This window comes from Anser cygnoides, chromosome 7 (genome assembly GCF_040182565.1).
Source record: "Anser cygnoides isolate HZ-2024a breed goose chromosome 7, Taihu_goose_T2T_genome, whole genome shotgun sequence".
Classification (NCBI taxonomy): Eukaryota; Metazoa; Chordata; class Aves; order Anseriformes; family Anatidae; genus Anser; species Anser cygnoides.
In genome coordinates this window covers 33,250,930-33,271,810 of record NC_089879.1, presented here as the reverse complement: position 1 = coordinate 33,271,810, position 20,881 = coordinate 33,250,930, and the positions used below count along the sequence as shown (strand labels likewise).

General features: G+C 39.4%; 2 protein-coding genes across 30 annotated transcripts in view; one reads left to right on the top strand and one right to left on the bottom strand.

The window, feature by feature from the left end:
* CSGALNACT2 (chondroitin sulfate N-acetylgalactosaminyltransferase 2) overlaps positions 1-20,881 on the top strand; it is a 268,548-nt gene that overhangs the window by 23,358 nt on the left and 224,309 nt on the right. For 27 of the 28 annotated variants that reach the window (XR_010832668.1, XR_010832659.1, XR_010832661.1 and 24 more), the window contains 5 exons: positions 511-612; positions 2,238-2,416; positions 3,965-4,059; positions 5,432-5,513; positions 6,650-13,611. Coding sequence is in view for 1 of the 28 variants with exons in the window: in XM_067000143.1 (XP_066856244.1) it covers positions 511-612; positions 2,238-2,416; positions 3,965-4,059; positions 5,432-5,513; positions 6,650-6,942 (751 nt within the window). In the remaining 27 variants the exon portion in view is untranslated. Of the gene's footprint in view, positions 1-510; positions 613-2,237; positions 2,417-3,964; positions 4,060-5,431; positions 5,514-6,649; positions 19,982-20,881 lie in introns of those variants that run through there. The other variant, XM_067000143.1, reaches the window with a different exon arrangement.
* The window catches only part of RASGEF1A (RasGEF domain family member 1A), a 49,212-nt gene continuing 45,893 nt past the window's right edge, over positions 17,563-20,881 (bottom strand). For both annotated transcript variants that reach the window (XM_013175321.3, XM_067000144.1), the window contains exon 13: positions 17,563-20,211. In XM_013175321.3, the coding sequence (XP_013030775.2) occupies positions 20,187-20,211 (25 nt within the window). In that variant the 3' untranslated portion in view covers positions 17,563-20,186. The remainder of the gene's footprint in view (positions 20,212-20,881) is intronic.

The window sequence follows — 20,881 nt, the reverse complement described above, 5'->3', positions numbered from 1 at the left end:
TGAGATAATACAGTGAGTTATGTTGGTGACTTAGTATTTTGTTTTGTTTTCAGAATGAATTTCTGTTCTGATGGACTTGTGACAAAACTAATTACAATGTTTTGTGCAGCTGCCTTGGGATGTTTGTCATTTCAACCAATTGTCTGGAGATGTTCCTTCTGAAAGGAACTGAGAGATTCTCAAACAGCATCCCTTTTAGAGTGAATGCCAGGGCCACTGTGAGTCTGGACTCACATGATGTTGAAAACTTTCTATTTACATGAGCTTTTGAGCTTCTGTTTACAAAATAAGGTGTGTGATGGAGACACATAGTATTGGAGCCTTCTGGTTCAAACAGAAAGATGTGAAAAGTGGGGAAAGATTTTTTTTTAGATTTCCTTGGAAGCTAGTGGAAGTCTGACCAGAATACTTACATCTGCTAATACTTCTAAACACAATAGCTTTAAAGTACCTGAAGCTTCTGTTATGTTGCAAGTAATAATTAATATCAGCTTATGCTTGTGTTTATAGGGATGTGTGTATTCATCAGGATAAGCGTATCCACCTCACAGTGGTATATTTTGGACAAGATGGCTTATCGGAAGTGAAAAACATCCTGGAGTCTGTAGCTAGGTAAGTGTGTTGATATGCTGTTAGTCAATACAAATAATATTGATTGCATTTTAAAATGTTATTTTTAAAAAAGTTGAAACAATAAAAAGAAGAATCTTACAGTCAGTTACAGGCTAAAAGGAAAAGTAAGCCTTACACAGTTTTTTTGGTTGGCATTTTACAGCTGAAGTTGCAAAAGTCTCCTGAAAACTACTGTAAATCATTTTAGAGGCCAAAAAAGATTAACAGTAGTTGCTTGGAGGTTTCAGTTAGACAATCCAAAACAAAACTACAGGGGTGAACTTTGCCATGAGTATTCAATCATGCTGATACTCTGATAAGAACGGAAGTTCTTCTGAACTGGGATCTACATGTTGATAGTTGTTTTACTAGGGAATTGATTTTATTTAATGATAAGGAAGAGAAGTGATTGGCTTCCTTAGCCAAGGAAGGCTGGTGGGCTGCTGAGTCTGTTAAAGGAGTTTAAGCTTTGCCCTCTGTCTATGTAATAAGTAGTGAGTCCAGCACTTGCCCTCTGCTGTAAAAACAACTTGAAACCAAGTGTTTTTTATGACTCGCAGCAAGTAGCATTACAGCAACTTTGGTATAAAACTCTCAAATGTTGCTTTTTTGCCTCCAGGAACAGGTTTGCCCAACTAAACAACAGATACCTCACAAACAACAGCTCACCTTTGGGTCAGGCAATAGTGTCTCTAAGTCTCTAAGGAGTTCACGCTCTGCCTGAGCCCTTGTTCTTAACCCTGTGAGCCCATGACATTGGTTAGCCAGGAGTGGGCACAGACAGATACGCTGCTGGCTTAAAATTTTGTGGTCGGTAGATCTGGCATGCATGGAAATCTTCTAGGAAGCAAGGAATGCTTTTGTCTTACTCCTGTAAAGCCTCTGTGACACACAACTTGCTGATTGCTGCCTTCTGTTCCTGGGGTACTTTCTGCCACCTGCTGTGCTCCCTGTGAGACTTGTTTTCATAACAACATGTAGTCAGGCTTAGAGCAGCAAACTCACTGGGTCTTTATCTGAATCTTCTTAGTGGTGCTACTGTTAGATATATTCATTCCATTCCCTTTGAGAATTGTCCTCTGTAATGTCTCTGAATGGGACACTTTGCCTGAAGGTATTCCTCAGGTGTATTTCCAACCTTCCTTGGCTACTTTTCCTTTCTTCTACAATGAGTACATCCATGTGTACTACTGGTGTGAAACAGTGAAGAAAAGCTAATTGACTGGATTATGGTGGCATAAATATACAGCTGACCTTTTGCCATATGAGTTTGGTGTTCAGGCTTCATGTGCCCTCTTCTCAGACTTGAAGAAGCCTTCAGAGGAGCAGACAGCTATTGCCTGGTGATTTTAATATCAGTTGCCAGAAGGTCTTTTTGATCTGTTCAAATGATTTATTGTGAAGTGAAGTTATGGACTAAGACTGAGGTTAATCTCTTTGCCATGTCTAAACTCCGGTACTCGAAATAGACAAAGTGGAACTGATATTTTTTCTCATCCTGATGATATAATGGGATGCTAAAAAGCTTCCGGAGTGACACTACTGTAAAATGCTGAAGAAGTATAAATAGTCCCTTCCGCTCCACACACGGATTTATTTTGGGTTTGGCTCTGTTTTTCTTCTAGAGAAACTAACTTCCACAATTACACACTCGTCTCTTTAAATGAGGAATTTAACCGTGGCCGGGGACTTGACATGGGTGCCAGAGCCTGGGAAAAGGGCGAGGTCCTGATGTTCTTCTGTGATGTTGATGTTTATTTCACAGCTGAGTTCCTCAACAGTTGTCGCTTAAATGCTGAGCCTGGTATGTTCCTTTAAAGTTGCTGAAATTGAGTCTTGTCTTCTTGTTTGGCTTAAATTGATCTGAATTGTGTATACAGAAGACTAATCTCAGTGGTGGAGTTGATTAATCCCATACACGTAGGAAAATGAAAAATTCTATGTGCGGACATGAAAACACTATTTTGACTGAGAAATAACTTTTACCCTAGTGTAACTTGTCTTAAGAACCTGTATTTTTGCACAATAAGTAGTTTTCACATTCTCTTAACTTCTGGAAGTCTAAAAGAAAGCTGTACAGCTTAATTGTTTTAACAAACTATGTAAACTTGCGTAACAAAACTCAGTGCAGCACTTTTTACAGAAGGTGACTTTTGTTGCAACAAAATCTCTAACAAACAAGTTTGTTTTGTGTGTTCTCATACTTGTGATTGCATGGCCAAGATGCATCACAGGAATGGTTTTCAGTAGAGCTTAACAGTGTGCTTTTTACAGAGACAGAGCTAGGGTTCTATATTTACTTGCCAAGCTCAGAGTTCTTCTGACCATTTTACTCAAGCTCATGAAACTTACTTGTACAAGATTGTGTAACAGTGGATAAAGCTTTCTTTAGTTAACAAGCGTGCTAGTGAAGGCCTTCTTTTGTCAAACATTTGTTTTATTCCTTAATGCTTACTCTTACTCCAGATTTGTTGCAGCCAGGAAACTTTTTCTCCAAATGCCAAAACAAATTCTCCAAATTCAAATTAGTTCATTTGGAATTAATAGATATTTTACTTCACATAATAAACAGACAAGAGACTGCTATAAGGCAGATATTTTGGTTCTGTTTATTTCTGTCTCTGTGCTTCATGAAGTGAGTTGCGTATGTAATTGGAAAAACTTCGGGAGAGGAGTGTTCTGTGAGCTTGTACAAGGAAGAGTTTGAGAGACTGCTTAGTTCATGCTGACAGTTTGTCTTTGCTTCAAGTGAGATCTGGAAACACCTGACACGTTCAAATTTATACGCAAATCAAGGTACTGAGTATTCTCATGGGCTATCGCTGATACCTTTGCACTACTGGCATAGTAAGAACATTATCGAGCTTCTGGAACAGGCATAGAACTGGTGTCACAGCGTAATGAGGATATTCAAGATGCTTAATGCTCTTGCTGGGCATCCTGGATGCACATGCCTTTCTGTGCGTGTGGAAAGAGGCAAGGTAGTAAAACTCAAGCTGTGCGAGTGGTTACTTGGACTTGGGTATTTTTGTTGCTTTTCTGCTTAACATTGTTGCAGGGATTTTTCACTGTCTTCTAATGTCATGTCAATATATACAAATATAATGTGGATATATATAAAACATATGTTTAAGAATTTGTGTATATATTCCCCCTGCTCCTGTAGCTTCTGGCCCACAAGATGCCATGGGTTACCTGAATGGAAAATCCTAGTGGCTAGACCTTTTATCTGTTTTCTTATCTGTTTTCATTAGATGGCTAATAACTATTATTTCAGTTAGAGACTAGTTTCTAGTTTCCTCTTTCCTTCAGAAAGGATGCCTGCAGTAACAACTTCCTTTTTGACTTCTAGGGAAAAAGGTTTTTTATCCTGTGGTATTCAGCCTCTATAATCCTGCTATTGTCTATGCCAACCAAGATATACCACCCCCTGTAGAACAACAGTTGGTAAGTAGCGTGACTTATTCAGAATAGAATTAGTTGTGCTTTGTATTAAAAGAGAATTAATTGTAACTTAATAGTCTTATGTGGGATATCTTATAACTTTAGGCAGTGTATATGTAAACACTCTTCTCTGTTATAGGCAAAGCATTTTGGAAGACAAACTTAAACAGTACCAAATTCATTCTTAAATAAGCCTGGAGTTCTTAAATTAAATGTGCAACTACACAAATGAAGTTGGTAGTTCTTAATCTATTGCTTAATTCCAAATTCTGGGTTGGAAAGCCAGTATTTTAGGAGGATGGGGAATAACATGGCAGCAACTCTGATCCTGTGCTCCATCAAACAGAATAAGTGAAAGGAGAAAACTATGAACACTGATAAGCTTCTCTAAATGTAGACTTCTTTGCTAACTACCTAAGTGGTGGTTCAAGAAGTGTGCCATGTAACTCAAGATAGGAAAAGATGTCAGTGGCTTTTTTCAGACTGAGTATGCAGCTGTGCTCTGCAAATTTTCCTTTGCTATCCAAATCTATGAAATTGGGTGCTATATCATTAATTTTATCTTGTTTTTTAATGAGAAACACTACTTCTAGGGGAAATTTTAGGCAAAATAAAAAAAACAAAATTCAAACATTCGAGAGAACAGGTTTAAGGATAACTTGGAAGTGCTGTATTTCTGAGTCTTTGGAATGGCTACACTGAATATGCAGCAGTACACTCTTTAAAGAGGCTGTGTAAGTGAAATTAGGGTTTAGCAGCTGGGACTGTTGAAGTACGTAAGTTTGAAGGAGCAAAAGCAACACAGTCACTGAATGTAGTTCTCCCTCCCTTCCCTGCAAGCTCTTTGCTGGAATGCTGTAGGAGGGATGCTTTTGTATATGGCCTCAGGTAGTCACAGCTGAGAGGCGTGAACTTTTTGTCTGAAGGCCATGCTATTTGCTTATTTGAATCCAACAGTTCTATGATTGACTTAATGAAGTGTACTTTCCTTAATGTTTCAGAATAAGGAGAGGCAAATGTACTATTAGAAACTGGGTAGGAACTGGATTACCAAGAACAGGTGACTTTGCAATAAACTATCAAAAATGCAATGATTGGTCTGAGTAGATGACATAGAAAACATGTGGTGTTGCTGAAAGGTAAAAGTGCAAACTGCAAAAGGAGTAAGTACTTGAAGTCCGATAGAAAAGGGCAAAGTGAGCAAGTAATTAGGAAGGCCATATGTGCAATATGTCACAGAAATACTGGAAACATTATATGCTGTATCCTGTATTGAGCAAATGATCACAAGAGTTTAGGGTTCTACTAAACCAAGTGCAATGTATGTCCTTGGGTGTATCTTGCATTTCAAAAAGCTATTGTTTTAAAATTGTAGGTACACAAAAAGGATTCTGGTTTCTGGAGGGATTTTGGCTTTGGGATGACTTGTCAATACCGGACAGACTTCCTGACTGTTGGTAAGATGAAACTATACCATAAAAAGTGTGGGGAGGTTCAAAAGATGTTTCCTGTGTTCCCTGTTTTCTTATCTAACTACAGGGAAGTAATGTTTTAATTTTTATTTTTCCGAAGTCCAACTGGCTGATTACTGAGTTGGACCAATGAATGAAAACACGTTTTTGTAGTTTTTGATGTTCCATGTGATGAGCATTTGTTAAAAGCTGCAATATTTCTTAGTGTTAACAAAGCTTACTCTTTCATATTTCATATTGACTGCCTGGAGCAAATGAGCAGTTTAAGAAGCAAGTTCTTCAAGTAAACAGCTAACAGGAAAAAAAAAAACATTAAACTTTCAAGCTTCTTTGAAAGAACTTTATAGTTGTTCAAAGGCTTTACAAATATGCTTTGGCACCCTCTTGTGGCATGCTATTAAAAACAACAACTTGATGTACTTAAATTTGGAAGATTCTCTTGAAGATGATGTGCCAGAAGATATAATGATACAGCTCATGTGCTATATGATGATTTGAATGCAGGCTGATTTCCAATAGCAGACATACTGCCTGACATGTGTATGCTATATGCTAAATGAAGACCTCATAATTCTAGAGTTTTGAATCTATACCCCAGTCTGAACTGATACTCGCTATGGTCCTGGAAAGGCAAGAGAGACCTTAAAATGATGCAATAGATTACTTTTCTTAATCAAGCTTTTTGAGTTGTGACCTATGGAGTAATTGCTGACACTTTTAGAGAGGGCTTTTCATATGGTACATGACTGCCTCATTTTCCAGCTGCTAAAATCCATTATGGTTGCTAAAAATAACACAAGCATACCCAGTGTGGTTTGCCTATAGTTTCTTGCAGCTGTCACATGGGGTGTCATGCATAATGTGATTTGGATGCTCTCTTGTAAGGGACTCTCTGAAGCCAGCAGTGCATGATCTATGTCCTGGACAGCTTCCACTGTAAAAGATGTGGAATGCATGAAGCTCCCCTCCCTCAATTTGGCATGCTTTGGCATGCAGTAGTTTAATTTAATTGCTCCATAATTTCTGGTATGGCATAGATTGTCTAATATGAGGAGTGTTGCTTCTTTTTTACCTTGGATCTAGCTTGTATGCCAACATGTTTTCTGATACTGTTTTTATAGGGGGTTTTGACTTGGAAGTGAAAGGCTGGGGTGGTGAGGACGTTCACCTTTACAGAAAGTACTTGCACGGTGACCTTATTGTGATCAGGACACCAGTCCCTGGTCTGTTTCACCTCTGGCACGAGAAACATTGTGCAGATGAACTCACTCCAGAGCAGTATCGCATGTGTATCCAGTCCAAAGCCATGAATGAAGCCTCTCACTCGCACCTTGGGATGCTGGTCTTCAGGGAGGAGATTGAGACTCACCTCCGTAAACAGGCTTACAGGACTAACAGCGAAGCCGTGGGTTAAATGGAGCCCTGTGACGGGGTGAAACTGATGACTTCATGTTCACAATGAACCAGCATCATTTTACAGCCTTAATTCAGCTTAAAAATGCAGTGCCTCTTTTTCAGTGAGGAAGAGTTCAGGGTTTTTTGGTTCTTGTATTTGTTTTCTGAGTAACTCTTTGACTGATATGCTATTACCTACATATCTTGCAAGTTGAAGCACCTCAAATAAGGAATTGGAAAGCATATGTAGTTCAAGGAAAGTGTCTTCAGTGTCGATTGGAGAGATCAGTGGAATGTACAACTCAACTCTTCTCCACGTGGTACATTTTGATTCTTAAATGTATATTATTTTAAGAATTAAATTAAATCTTGTGCTGAGTATTTTCAGTCTGTATGGCTCACTGCACTGTGATGTTAGAAGGCTATTATACTTACACTCCGTTGTGGAAATGAGGTGTGAAAAAGAATCTTGCTGTAAAAGATGTACAGGATATGCTAATTGGTATGCTGTCTGTTCAGGCTGACTTCACAGCAATAGCTTGATGCTGCATTTGCTGTATTAACAGACATGCACATTGTTGAATACAAAGAAATTCATGTGAAAGAGCGGGGGAATGATAATGTTAAGTGGAATTTTAGAGCGTTTAATATAATTTCACACTGCAAAAGACACCACCGCCTTATCTTGGTGATGGATCAAGGATCAAAGAAGGTGGGAATGTTCCAGTTGGGCATTTCTGGATGTAGTCTTTTCCCACAGTACATACCACATCATAGAATCCCTTCTATGAACTGAGCTATGCTATTAAACTTTTTTTTTAAGGATTTTTGGCCCCACTCCTTATTCAGAGGCCCTGCTTGTGCATCTCAGCCTTTAAGCTGAGGAACCATCATTTAATTGCCATGTAAATTTATTAGAGACCCATTTACTGTTATGCCAGTGTTGTCCCTTTCTTTCCCTCTGTCATTTTCCTGACGTGTTTTTGGAAGCAAGTCACATACTCTTAGCTGTTTCACAGACTGGAAAAGCAAGTGCTGTTACAATCTTCCATCACAGGATACTTTTGGTTCTACTGATTTATCCCAGTAGCCTTATTCTTCAGTTTTTCAGTTGCTTGTTTTTTTTTTTGAGGGGGGGAGGGAGTGGAAGGGGTCAAGCATGCATGAACAGAATTACGCTGCAGTCTCATGAGTGTCTTGTACAATGGCACTACTACTTCCCTACTCCCCTTTTGGGTGTTCTGGGATGCATAAGCAGTTTAAATGCAGGCAGGTCACCTTTCTCCATGTTGTCTTATATGCTACCATATGGCATGCCTAATTTTTAATACATTTGTTTTTAAAATTAATGCTGAGAATGCTAATTCAGTGGTTATACCATTTGCATGGTCTCCACAGAATTTAGAAACTAGGCCAAAACCCTTCTCAAACCTTTTCAAACCAGGTAATTAAGTTTTGTTAATGAATTCAGTTTGCTTCAAGAATTCTGAAGGCAATTAAAAATTAAAATGGTTGATTTTTCTGAATAGCAGATATGCTGTGCAAATAGTTCCAGGCACTGATCCTTTTATATGTACATAAAATTTGCCTTTATGTAACTTATTGTGGAGAACAGTTTCCTGTATTGTACTTAGAGTGAAGAGAATGCATTGCAAGACTTCTTGCAACTGTTTCTCTGTATAATAAATGGAATATCTGCATTTTAGAAATCGTTTTAAGCTGTTTCTTTGAAATAAATGTTTATAATATTTTACCAGGTAGATGACACACCAGATTCAAGTAATAGTATTTGCAGTGAGAAGTTCAACCAGCACACTTCTGCAGCTCAGGTGAACATCTACCCTGACCACATATAATACTTACATATACACCAGATGTTTTATTGTAAGATACCTTGGTGGTGGGTACTTACAAAATAACGTACCAGTGAGAAAAAGAGTAAGTACGTAGGCATGATGAGTTTTAGTAAGATTTAAGTAGGAACTTCTACTGAAACTCCAACCCTTAACACTTAGTCAGCTACTGCTGTCCTGGCTCTGCTGGTGCAAGAATAAGCATCAAAAATGCCTCTCACTTCACACACTGGCATGACTGCTGGGATTGTATGAACGTGTTTACCACTGCTGCAGCTCAGCTTTTATCACTCAACCAGTTTAGTTCCCATGTTCTGCACACAGCAGACTGATGCAGATAGCCAGATCTCTTATCTTCTACTATTTCCAGTGGTTGTGCTTATCATAAGTGGCTGAAATGAGGAAGGAGAAAAATTTCACCTGTCTGTATCTGTGCAATCCAAACTGGTCTGATATAGATGCTGGAAGGCAATCAATAAGAACTACTCTTGAGAACTTTTTTTCCATTCATCACCCCAGAATGAGGAAGTGAAGGCATTGAAGTTAAGTCAGAACTACTAGAATTTGTTCATGTCAGGGTTGGGTATAGACACAAGCAGTCCAAATAATGATTTGAGGACTTGTGAACTTCTTGGAGCCCTTGCAGGCCTGGCCTTTCTCCTCTCTCTTCTGCACAATTAGTTCTGCTCTCTGCAGTAACTGCTTGTGTGAGAACATGTGCTATGGCATATCAGCTCATTAAGAGCGTGTTTGTGCTGTGTTATGAAATGCAGAGAGATTAGTGTGGGCTCTGTGCTATGTTAAGTCATTGCAAGGTACTTGCTCCACAATGGTAATAACAAGGATATGGAATCTCCTCAGATACATTTTGTTGCTAAATAGTGGATACAGTACACACATCCAACAACTCCTCTGCCCTTCTGCAAGATGATTTTACTGCCTGCAATCTGTAGAACATTTACAGCAGGAAAATGCTCAATTCTAATAGCGTTAATAGTGTTTTATGGTGTTTTTACAGTTTGTGGGGTAGCTTATTAACAATGATGACAGCGGAAATTAAATCAGTTACTTAAATTAAAAGCTGTTATGATTTAAATTTTGTACTTCCAGGGAATTACTACTAATCATGTATACCTCATGTTCACTAACGATTTATCACTTAATTTTTCTCATTAATGGAATTAGATTATAAGTAACTGCCTTAAACTTGCAGCTTTTAATTTAACCTTAAAATAGGCCTTTCTTTTTTTTTGTTCTGTAGCATTTTGAATGTTGCTATTGAACTTACCAATGTTTTTAAGTAGTTAGCTTAAACAATGTCATACTTCAGATAATGATTGTTCCTCAGTGAATTAATGAGCATTTTTCAAAATGACCTTCACTGAACGGAGCTGATTGATGAATATTGCACAGATGGATTGTTTTGTCTATCTTAACAAGGATCCTCCAGAAGAGGACAAGATGTCCCTAGTAATCCCAAAATAAAAAGAGAAAAGGTTGAGACCTGTGGACTGCAGAGAGAATGATTCTGTTCAGTGTGTTGCTTCAAAAGTTACTTAAATTTGTACAATTATGTCAAATCACCATCTACCTGCTGCCTTCCTGGGTCTGTTCTGCTTTTAGTCATTCTTTGGGTCTCTCTCCATTTCCACAGAAGCCCGTTGACTACACATTCTCTAGAAGTGCTTCACTTCTTCCTCTGCCTTAGTCTTAGGGAAATGCATGAGCGAAGCCACTTTCAGGGCTCAGATTTTGAAGTTAAGTTACCACTGCATTATCCCAAGCTAACAAATTGACTATCTTCTATCTGGCTATGGATATTAGTGACACTTCAGTTATGCTCCTGAGCAGTTAACATAATGCTATGTCACTGATCAATATTAGGGAGAAAAATGTACAACTCTGGAGCACAAATAGTTTTCCCCAACTCCTTAGCATACTTGAAACAACTTGTATGTGCTGTGTAAATAATACCATGTCCTGAAAAATTGGATGACTTATTTTTTCACCACTTTGTCTTGCATCATGTTGTCCTCTGTTTTTCACCACAGTAGTGTACTTGCTGCCTTCCTTTTTAGCCCAGTCTCTCTTTTTCTTTGATATGGATTTTCTCATTCCTTAAAACACTGTGCCACGAAGCCTTCAGCTTTTTATAAGCTCCAGTATTGGCTTTTGAGCAACACAGGAGCCACTGGGAGTTGGAGCTAACTGAGCTGCTGGGAGGAAGAGCGGTGATGAGTGGCAAGGAAAGTCTGGATTCTGTAAGCAGGACAGGAGCAGCAAGGGTGAGCAGGAATTGCTTTCTGCCATTTACTGGCTTTGAAATCTGTCTTAAAACCTTTTCTTCTTATTTCTGATTTGTCATAGTATTTCGTGCTGAAACACAGTAAGATATATTATGACAACGTGGTTCAAGGCAAAGATCAGTAATTTAAGAGTTAATGCTCGAAGTTTGATTGCACGTGACTGGTTTTGTTCTGTAATGAAACTAGAAATAGTAGGATACTCCTTCATTATGAAGTGATCTTAAGTGATTTCATTTATCTGAGTACACTGAACTTCAGGCTGCATTCTGCAGTCACCAGGCTCTGATACGAGTGCATGCGTTTGCATTCGGCTGTGCAGATGAGACAGATTTGCTCTTTTCCACTAAAACATGCAACTCTTCTTTGAAGGTGTTTCTTAACCTCATCCAAGAAGGGGAGGAAATTAGTCATGTTTCGAACGTGAAATCTCCGCATGTTGCTTCAGGCATACATCTGGCTACATGGCTGGAAAATGTTAGCTAAGTGTCTAGTCTCAACCTCTTAAGTCCTGCCATGGGACTGAAGAGATAACATTACAGTGTGCTTCACAGTCCCATTTTGCACTCTAGGGGTTCAGCAGCTCTGAATCCTAGTAGAGAGCAAAGCTGCGAGGCCACAGGGGCTTTCAACCCTCCTCTGCCTGGCCATACTGCAGCTCTATTCGCCTCCATGTTGCTCCTCTCCCTCAGGGCCAAAGCTGCGAGCAGGCTCCAGCGGCAGTCCGGACAGGGCCAGGTGAGGGCGAGGTGTGGTAGTGGCACCTGCCTGTTTCTCCGGCACTTTTTTTGCCACAAATACATACCACTGTTAGCCCAGTTCCAGTATTGGGTCATGGCTATGAACTGGGTCTGTGGTATGTAATGTGACTGAGGTGTGATGGCCGCAATAGGGTGGCTTAAAGCTGAACGGTGTACCTGGATTGTCGACTTGTCACAAACGCTGGGCCATGACCCGAGGAAACCACAGCATGCAGTTCTGAGCCAGACATGTGCCTGCACTGGGCTGCATTGGGCCATGGTAAATGCTGTTTATGTGACACTCAGGTTCCTTTTTTCAAGTTGTGGTCTGAGTGTGGAAAGCCAGCTGTGTTTTCCTGGAGGAGTTGTTTTATTGTTGGAGCAGTAAATATAGAATACCAACATGCTCTGCTGGAATGAGAAGTAATGTTTTTTGTTGTTGTTTGTTTGTTTTTTAACTGTTACATGTTATATGCATTAACTGTAAACATTTCCAAGGAACTTGCATCTGCAGAGGGAAGGGGAAGTGTTCTTAATTAGGGAAGTCAAACTGAGATTAGCTTGGGACACGCTTTCATGTTAGACCCCATATAAGGATGAATTCAGGACGTGCTTTTGAATTTGCAGACTTGAATCCGTTTTAAAATATGCCAAGCTATGGTACAAGCGCGGTTTTGAATTAGAAAAATAAATAATTAGAAAATAATCAAAATACAGGTGAAAAAACAAAAATCTACAGGGAAATACATAGTTCTCGGTTCCTTGCGTCCAGGAGAAAATACTTAGTTGCTTTATACTTGTATTGATTCACTACATGAAATTCTGTGATCCTTTGGACTTTGAGATACGTGCACCTGTTATTGAAATATCTTTGAATGCTGGATAGCTTGTGCTGATGAGTGTTAGCGCTTCTCAGCATTTAATACTGAAGAATTGCATATGGGGGGAAAAAGAAAAGGTGGTGAAGCACTGTGTTTGAGTGCGGATGAGCATCTGAGCTACTGTTTTACTGCATGCTCGTGCATTAAATTTAGAATAAAATGAAACACATTTTCCTTTGTCAGATCAGTAAATTAGAGGAAAAGAACTGGAAATAGCTGATGATTCAAGATAAATGCTGTGACTCACTGACTCCAGTGTCAGTGTAACGATAAAAGCTTTTTGTTCAGCAAAGGTGGTTTAAGCTTTAGTTCGGCTGGGGTGCACTAACTGTGCACGTGATCCCCCAAATCCATCTGAAGGACATTAATACTTAAGACTTTACTCTGCTGTGCCATTCAGTAAGGAACTGAATGTTCCAAGGGCACAGCACAGCCGAAACTGAGCAGCACTGGTCCCTGTGCCTGTGAGGCCCATCTCCTACGGCCCAACCGTGGCCTCCATTACAGGCCTCGATGCGCCTGGGAGCTGGCTGGGCTGCAGGGCGCCAGCCCCTGCCACACGGTGCCTGCCCTCGGGGACCCAGGCTTTCAGCTGCTCCGAATGATGGCTTCTGGATCGCTCTTGGAGTCAGGTGAATTTGTACCGGCTGGAGATAGGCCCCAGACGTCTTTCGGGAGTGGGGGCAGCAATGCCAGAAGGGCTTGTGTCTGTGTGGTGAGGCCTCGCCCTGAGCCCGCCATGATGGGTGGCCGTTGCCACAGCTGTGGTAATTGCTGTAGTGATGGCAGCTGTGTGTGTAGTTAGGGTTGTGTGGAGGAGTGGGCTGCCCTCAGTAGGTATCTGAAGCTGGAGAAGGTCTTCTACTTCTCTTCTGGACAACATGGTCTACCTCTTTGTGGCTTAATTTAAGGTAAGTGTTTTTTTTGGATTACACCAGAAAAAGGGTACGGTTTTCATTTTTTTAGCAGGGGTTCTTGTGTGGTTCTTTGAAGGACTTGTGCTGGGTTTGGAGAATTGGTGTTGTAGCTGGGATATGTGGTGCGTTACTGTGAGCCAATCTACTTCTGAATTTAAGGTGGAATGCTAAATAAATTGATTCTATGTTTAAGTCTAGATGTTTGGATAGGGCTGTATTAAAATACAGCTGTATTTGGGTTAGCATAGTTGTGTTCTGTGAAAAATGAAGCAAATCTCTCTCAGCTTGAAGCCAAGCACCTAGATAAGAGTTTTCAGTGATCCACCTGATTTGGTGGAGTTGTTGTAGGTTTGTGTGGTGTTGCCTTTTAACTATGGGACTTGTGTGGCTGAGGTCTCTTGACTCAAGTTTTCTAAGCTTTCACTAACTGCTGAAAATAAAACCACCTTTGGCGATGCAAATTAACATATCTAAGATTTGTTTTCTTCCGTGGGCAGAATGCTTTGCAAACTGTACCTGAATTGTATATAAACAAGCATGTTAACCTCTTCCTGCTACTTTCAATGTCATTGATCTGCCATTTTTCAAGTATTATCTTACTTATGATTGTAACATTGTTTGATGTAAAAATTACAGCAACTAAGTGTTTTTTATGTAATTGCATTGCCATTTGCCTGTCTATCAGGGCATGTATGTCCTTTGCTATCGCATAAATGTTCTTAGGCTTATGCTTAAAAAGCTCCTCAAAAAGAAACAAAACCACATCTGGAGTAAAATAAAATCTCTTGTGAATTGATGTAGAGGTTATAAACAGCTTTCACAGATACGGTGTAAGATCTTCCTTGCTCCTCCTAAAAGCAGCAACAGCTATGCCCCAGCAGTAGGGTTGTTGCAATGCTGTTCTTGAAAATGGAGAATATGTGAAAGAAACTGGGAATTTCTCTTGTGAGAGACAGCAGTGTGCATTTGCAGAGTGTGATGAATTTGGAGGAAGCATGAGGTGAAGCTGTGCAGCCCAGGAGAGCCTGAGCTCTTGAACAGATTTCCTGTGACCTTATGCAAGCTCCACTGTGGCTTTCCTCCATCTTCATTATAGGCCTTGGGGCAAAGGGTTACTTTGTCTATTAAAGGAATAATACGAAAAGTAAAGCCTGTAGGGTTACTTTGTGTTCAGATATGCCTTGGAAACAATATTAGAGACAGATAAAGCTTTGGCTACTCCGAATAGGGGCAGCACCTGTGCTGGGCCAGGCGGTTATTGGGGGCAGCTGGCATCTTGTTGTGGACTCTGAATACTTGGAGGATTTGGGGTGTGTGGTTTTTTTGTTTTTGTTTTCCCCATTTATTGTTGTGGTTGTTTTCTAACTTTCTTGAAAGTAACTTTTTGGCCATTGACTTCTTGTGAAATTCATCTTGAGATATTTGGATACTGTGAAATTTCTGAGAAGAGAAATGAGGTATATGGGGAAAAAGGTTTGGATTTGTAGATTCATTATTTTGCTTGGATTTTATGTCTTCAAAAAATTTTATGAGAGATTTTTCAAAGTGGGCCAAGTTCTTCAGCACTGAGCTTTAATGGTGATGAACGTGAATACTTAAGATATTTAAGTTTTCTGAGTGTTGTAAATGTCAAAAGGCTTCTATCAAACACACTACATGTATTCTCTGCATGTCAACAGCCCTGTTTATTTCTGGTAGGTGCTACTAATAGTTTCAAGTAAATGTGTACTGGTTTCACCAAACATTTTTTTTTTTCAGAACTTTACATAAAAGTGTCTTATTTGTTAGAAGCCCAACCATTCTTAATACTGTAAGTTGTGTATCCTAGTAAATCAGAAACAGTATATTTATTGGGTTAGAATTTTTAAACTCATTGCATTTCCTGGTGGTTTGAATTTTCTTCTAACATCTGAGGAATAGGAGGTGGAATAGTTACCTGAAACTGTATCAGCACGCTCTGTGTGATGTAGAACTTAATCCCTTTTTAGTATTTTATTACAAAAATAGGCAAACATGAATTATTTTGCAACAACTAGCTGCATCCATTTTCTGTGCAATAGCTGAATGTGGTGTCAAGAAGCCACAGAACTGGTGATATTAGAGATTGGTTTCAAGGTTAGAAATCATAGGAATATTCAAATCCTTCAGCGTTCCAAGTCTCAGAAATGGACTCATTTTAAACTGCACTGCTAAACTACTCCAGAATGTACTCCCAGATGTTGTCTCTTCCACACTCAGCTTGGAGCACACATGTAAGTGCAATGCAAAGAGAAGAGGCTTTTGGAAAGTGGGGGTAGGAGCCTCTGCAGGGTCAGGGCACCTCTGTTGGAGGCTGATGGAGGTGTGCTGAAAGCTCAGCGTGCCCAGTTAGCTCTGTTTTTCCAGGGACAGGCATGTAAGGAAGAACTAGAAAGCAGCTTTTGCTAATAGTTGTGTGCTCACTCGTCTGGAAACTTCCTCAGTTGTGCTAATGGTTTAGGATTAAGTCTTTCTGCAATTTTATTTTAAGAAACAAAACAAAACTTTTTTTGGTGAATTATCTCACTGTCTGTGCTGCCTTATTTAATGGCTATGAGAGAAAGCTGTGAGAGAAATCTGCTCCCATACACTGCTGTTTGCAGATTTTTCCAATTAGTTGGGAGGCTGGGGTTGCCTTGATAACCTGATATATGTTGCAGGCTGGAGAGGAAAGATTTGTTTGTACATGTCCTCAGAAGAATTATTGATTGCCCTCCAATAAAGATGTACTAATATCTGTTGTCAACTGAACTTTGCTACCTGAGAATTATTTGCTGAAAGAAAACTGTTTCTTGGGAACTATTACCTCAATAAATGAAGTTTCTGCTAACACCACTAAAACACCTTGCTGGTATTGAGTTGCTGCTTATCATAGTTTGGTTGTACTCTGATGGAAGTAAAGTAGATGGAAAACAATTTTATTGTTTACTCTTATGCCTGTGTAAATAGGTAATTTATCCTAATGACTGGATGGGACATAATTGGAAGTGAGTTTTCAAGGAGGTAATATGCGTGTTAATTATGAGTGTGAACTGACCATCAGACTTTTCTCTGCTTGATCCTCTTAACACTGGTAAGCATCGTTATCTTTCCTAATGACCCATGATGACTGAAAGTAGTACTGTTCTACTCCGTGAGTTTGTTGTGGACATCTGGTTACCAAAACAATGTCCCCAGAGAGTTTTAAACTGATTAAAATGCTTAGGGTATCTCCAGAGCTTCCACAATTGTAAGGCTCAGTTGTTTTTTTTTTTTTTTTTTAAGGCTTATATCCCAGATAAAGGAGGTAGTGTGGGTAGGACTGGGACAATGCATTAGGAAGGCTGGATTTACCTCACAGCGCAGTGCTTGGCCTGGTTGCAGTGTGACCTTGGAGAAGTGGCTTTGCTTCTGTAAATTAGGGCAATGAAAAAGGGTAGCAGTTGCAACCGAAGGTCCTGGAGTATTGAAATGTTAACAGAAACCTGCTACAGGAAACCCCACAGTGTGCTGCAGCCAGCAGCAAATGTTTCTGTGCTTTCCTCTTTAAAAGGTAAATGTATGGGAGGGGGAAAAAAAACAAAAAACAAAACAAACGAACATCAAAATTCAACTCCTAGGACACAAAATGCTTTTGTTCGGTGGGTTTGTTAACCAGATTCATTGAGGTACTCAAATATTCCAGAGCAGATGCTCTGCATCAGATCTGTAATACTAGCACAGGGATAGCACATCAGAACTGGCAGCATTTTGTTGGCTTAGTGTCATGCTCAGCTTTTGCTGGAAGATATTTAAATATTTTATAACGCGGCTTTAAGTCAGGATTTAAACTTAAGAAACTGGTTGGTTCATTGCAACTTCATCTTCTATGGTTGGTTCGCTGCGTTCAGCCACAGGCTTGTGGTTTGGTCGGTTTGCAAGTGAAAAATAAACATGGAAAAAGTTAAGCCTGGTTGAAGCAACTTTTTTTATTAATGCAAGCACATCCAGTCAAACACGGAATATCCTGCTTTATGGTACAGCTTTATATTTAGCATTTCAGCTCAGAATAGCAAAACACAGAATTTAAAGAATGTATCAAACTGAGGGAAGAAAAATAAAAAGGAACCAATGTGGATACTGCATTGATTTCAAGTATATACTAGGACTGATTGACCAGTGAAGTGCACATTCATGTGAAAGCTTTTTTCATACATTTACAGAAAGTGTTCTAAAATTGCATTTCAAATATATATTTTTCTTAAATTTTAAGCATCCCTTTTAAATCTCAGTTACATAAACAAAGCTGATATACAATCCCTTTTATAGTGTCCAACAACGTTACTAGCTAGAACATCTCTGAAAGTGCAAAACACTGTAATAATACAGTATAAATATTCTTACTCTAGTTCAGGGCTGAAGGTCTGTACTTCAGCGCAGGAAAAATAGCAGCAGATCATAAGAATTATCCCGTCTCCTTCTCTGGGCTGTTCTTGTTAACAGTTAGTATTCCACTTCCTCCTCCTCCTCCATGGCCTAACTCGCTTTTGGTTCTCTTTGATTTCAGTGCTATGGGAATAGCAAAATGTTGATTATCTCTCTCCCTTACTGTTCTGATTTTAAGTATTTGTCAGGGAGCAGGAGGGAGAACAGGGAGAGAGGGAAGGCTCTTTAATATTTCACTGTACTACAGGGCCAACACAGCAAGCAATTTCTGTGAAGTGAATGCTGATGCTACGTGCAACAGTGGTGCTGCTCAAGGCTGTAGGCACTCAGCAAGAATAGTCTGCTGGACTGGAATAAACCTGACGCTCAGTCCAGCGAGGCTTGTCCCCGCTTCAACACAGGGCAGAGTAGGATACAAATTGTCTACTTGAAGTTGACTGTTTTTAAAGAAACTTGCGCAGAGGTCCTTGGCGAGGTTCTATGAGAGAGGCTGAAACCACTGCAAACTTCAGAGGGCTTTCTTTGGAAGAAAAATTCTGATACAACTGTCTGGCTCAAGTCACTATCTTTCCAAATGTCTGGCCATTGTGCCTTAGGAGAACAATTACTAGAAAGTATAGTAAATATTCATGGCTAATAGTTCATTAAACAAAATAGTTCTTAATCTGAGCCTATTTTCTCTTTTTCTGAACTTCGTGGTCAGGAGAGAAAGAAAATCCTGGAATGTATCAATTTTTTTCCTGAAATGGATAGCTTGAATCTTTAACTTTCTCATATGCTCATTTGGATAGCTAAATTAGGTGTAAAATCAAAGCTTAAAGGAGAAGTTAGAAATGCTGAGCATCAGTGGATTTACAGATCACCTCTGATTCTGAACTGGGTTCAAAGGCTTGATCAATTTCTTATGTTGTTTTCTGATGTATTTCAATGGGTTCTAGTCCAGACTGTTAATCATGGCTTGCAAAATACTATAAACCATTTACGATGCAAGTTGGTCTCTGCTTTAATTGTCTTGAAGTCCAAGCTAGCATTTTCAAAGGAAACAAGGGATTTAAATGCCCGAGTCAGTAGAGATGAACTCTTTGGAAATTTCAGCCTTAGTTTCAAATTGGACATCTGAGTATACTTCCCTCTCCCTAATTCATGTATGGTTTTTTTTTTACATAAATTGTTTGCAGAAAGACACAATGAACCTGTTTTGCAGAGATAATCTAGGTTAGACATCCTTCTCTTAAAGAAAAAAAAAATAAAAAAAAATCCCTGATTTTTAAAAAGGAAAACACAAACTATTCTGACAGCCAGAATTTAAAGGATAGTTTCCAGAAGTATTAAAACTTAGAAGTGTGCATCTTCACACATGCACACACATACGCACACACAAACGCACATCCCCCAGCAGTTACCCCACCTTCTCTTTAAGTCACGTAACAAAAATATGTTTGCTGCACCGTCAATGTTATAGGCAGGTATACTCTACCTCATGTGCCATATTCTCTGTTTTATTTAAAAAGTACATTGTAGCTGGTTTTGAGACATCCATATTTTTATTTTCTTTTCTTCCAATCCAGCGTAATAGAAGGTACACTAAACAATACCAGTACCTTGTAAGGCACTATTTCTGATGTAGGAGAGGAACAGGCTTACTGCAGATGTCTAAGGCCTTGGCTCTACAAACACTCACGTGTATGATCAGTCTCGCTGATTTGAATGAAACCACAAGGATAGAGAGACATATTGAGTGTTCTGTAGGCTATTGGTCCAGTGGAGTATGTAACCTGAACACTGGCTGTAGCTGGGATGTGTTTTAATTTTGTTTTATTTTGGCGGAAGTAATAAAAAATAAAAATTTGGATGCTGATAGAATAAGATCTCCCCAGGGATCCCACCTCCCGCAATACACTTCATCTCTGAGAACAGGGCCCTGCCCTTTTTTCTTTTTTTTTTTAAATAAAAAAACAAAATCCTTCACTTAAGTGCCTCGAGGTTGACATGTGAAATATTTACCACATTTTATTTCATAAAAGGTACTGTATATACAAAACAGACCTCAGCCAGTGAGGTCTTTCTTAGCTCAGTCCAAGTCTTTCAGGTTGTAAAAACACATTCGTTCTGTGTGCTTCAAAGTCTGCAGATCGGATCCAAAAATCTCAGGCCCTATTAAGCAGAGTTGTCCTAGAAAAAGTAATAAAAAATTTTCTATCACAACCACATTTTTCATAGTTTTGGTAAAGGTTGGCAATAGAACTATCTTGCATCAGTAGCTGGAAGCCTTTCTTCAAAGGACAGACTTTTCAACTGCTATAAGCTGGCCTAACTCTAATTTCCAATAATAGTGCTGCCTTTAAATGAAAATATAACCTCTTTAACCTTCGAGCGTTTAGGATGCACTCAGACAAATAACATACTATTGCTTTCAGAACAGCCCTGGATTTAGCACAAGGTACATAGAGAGCACAGGTGTCTTAAGCGTGAAGTTCACGTAGCTTTCCTTGGAGACTCTGGGATTGCTGTCTACTCATGATGCAGTCACGATGTAGCTTGACTGCAGCTCAGGACATGCTGGATTCATCATTCATTCATTATCTGGTACAGATACCTCAGATCTAAATATGTAATGACTTGCAAAGGTCTAAATCTCTCATCTGAATTAACTGATCTCATGTATGTGGAATAGGCGCTTCTCACTCTAAAAGAGGGAGGAAGAGTCACTGAGAACTTCTCCCTTAATAAGAGTGTTTGTATAAAATTTCATCTTTTTATAACGTCTGTAAGGACATAAGTATGATGAATGATAGCACCTTCTTGGTATCTTTATTTAATTGTCCCCCTGAGAAAAGCATGT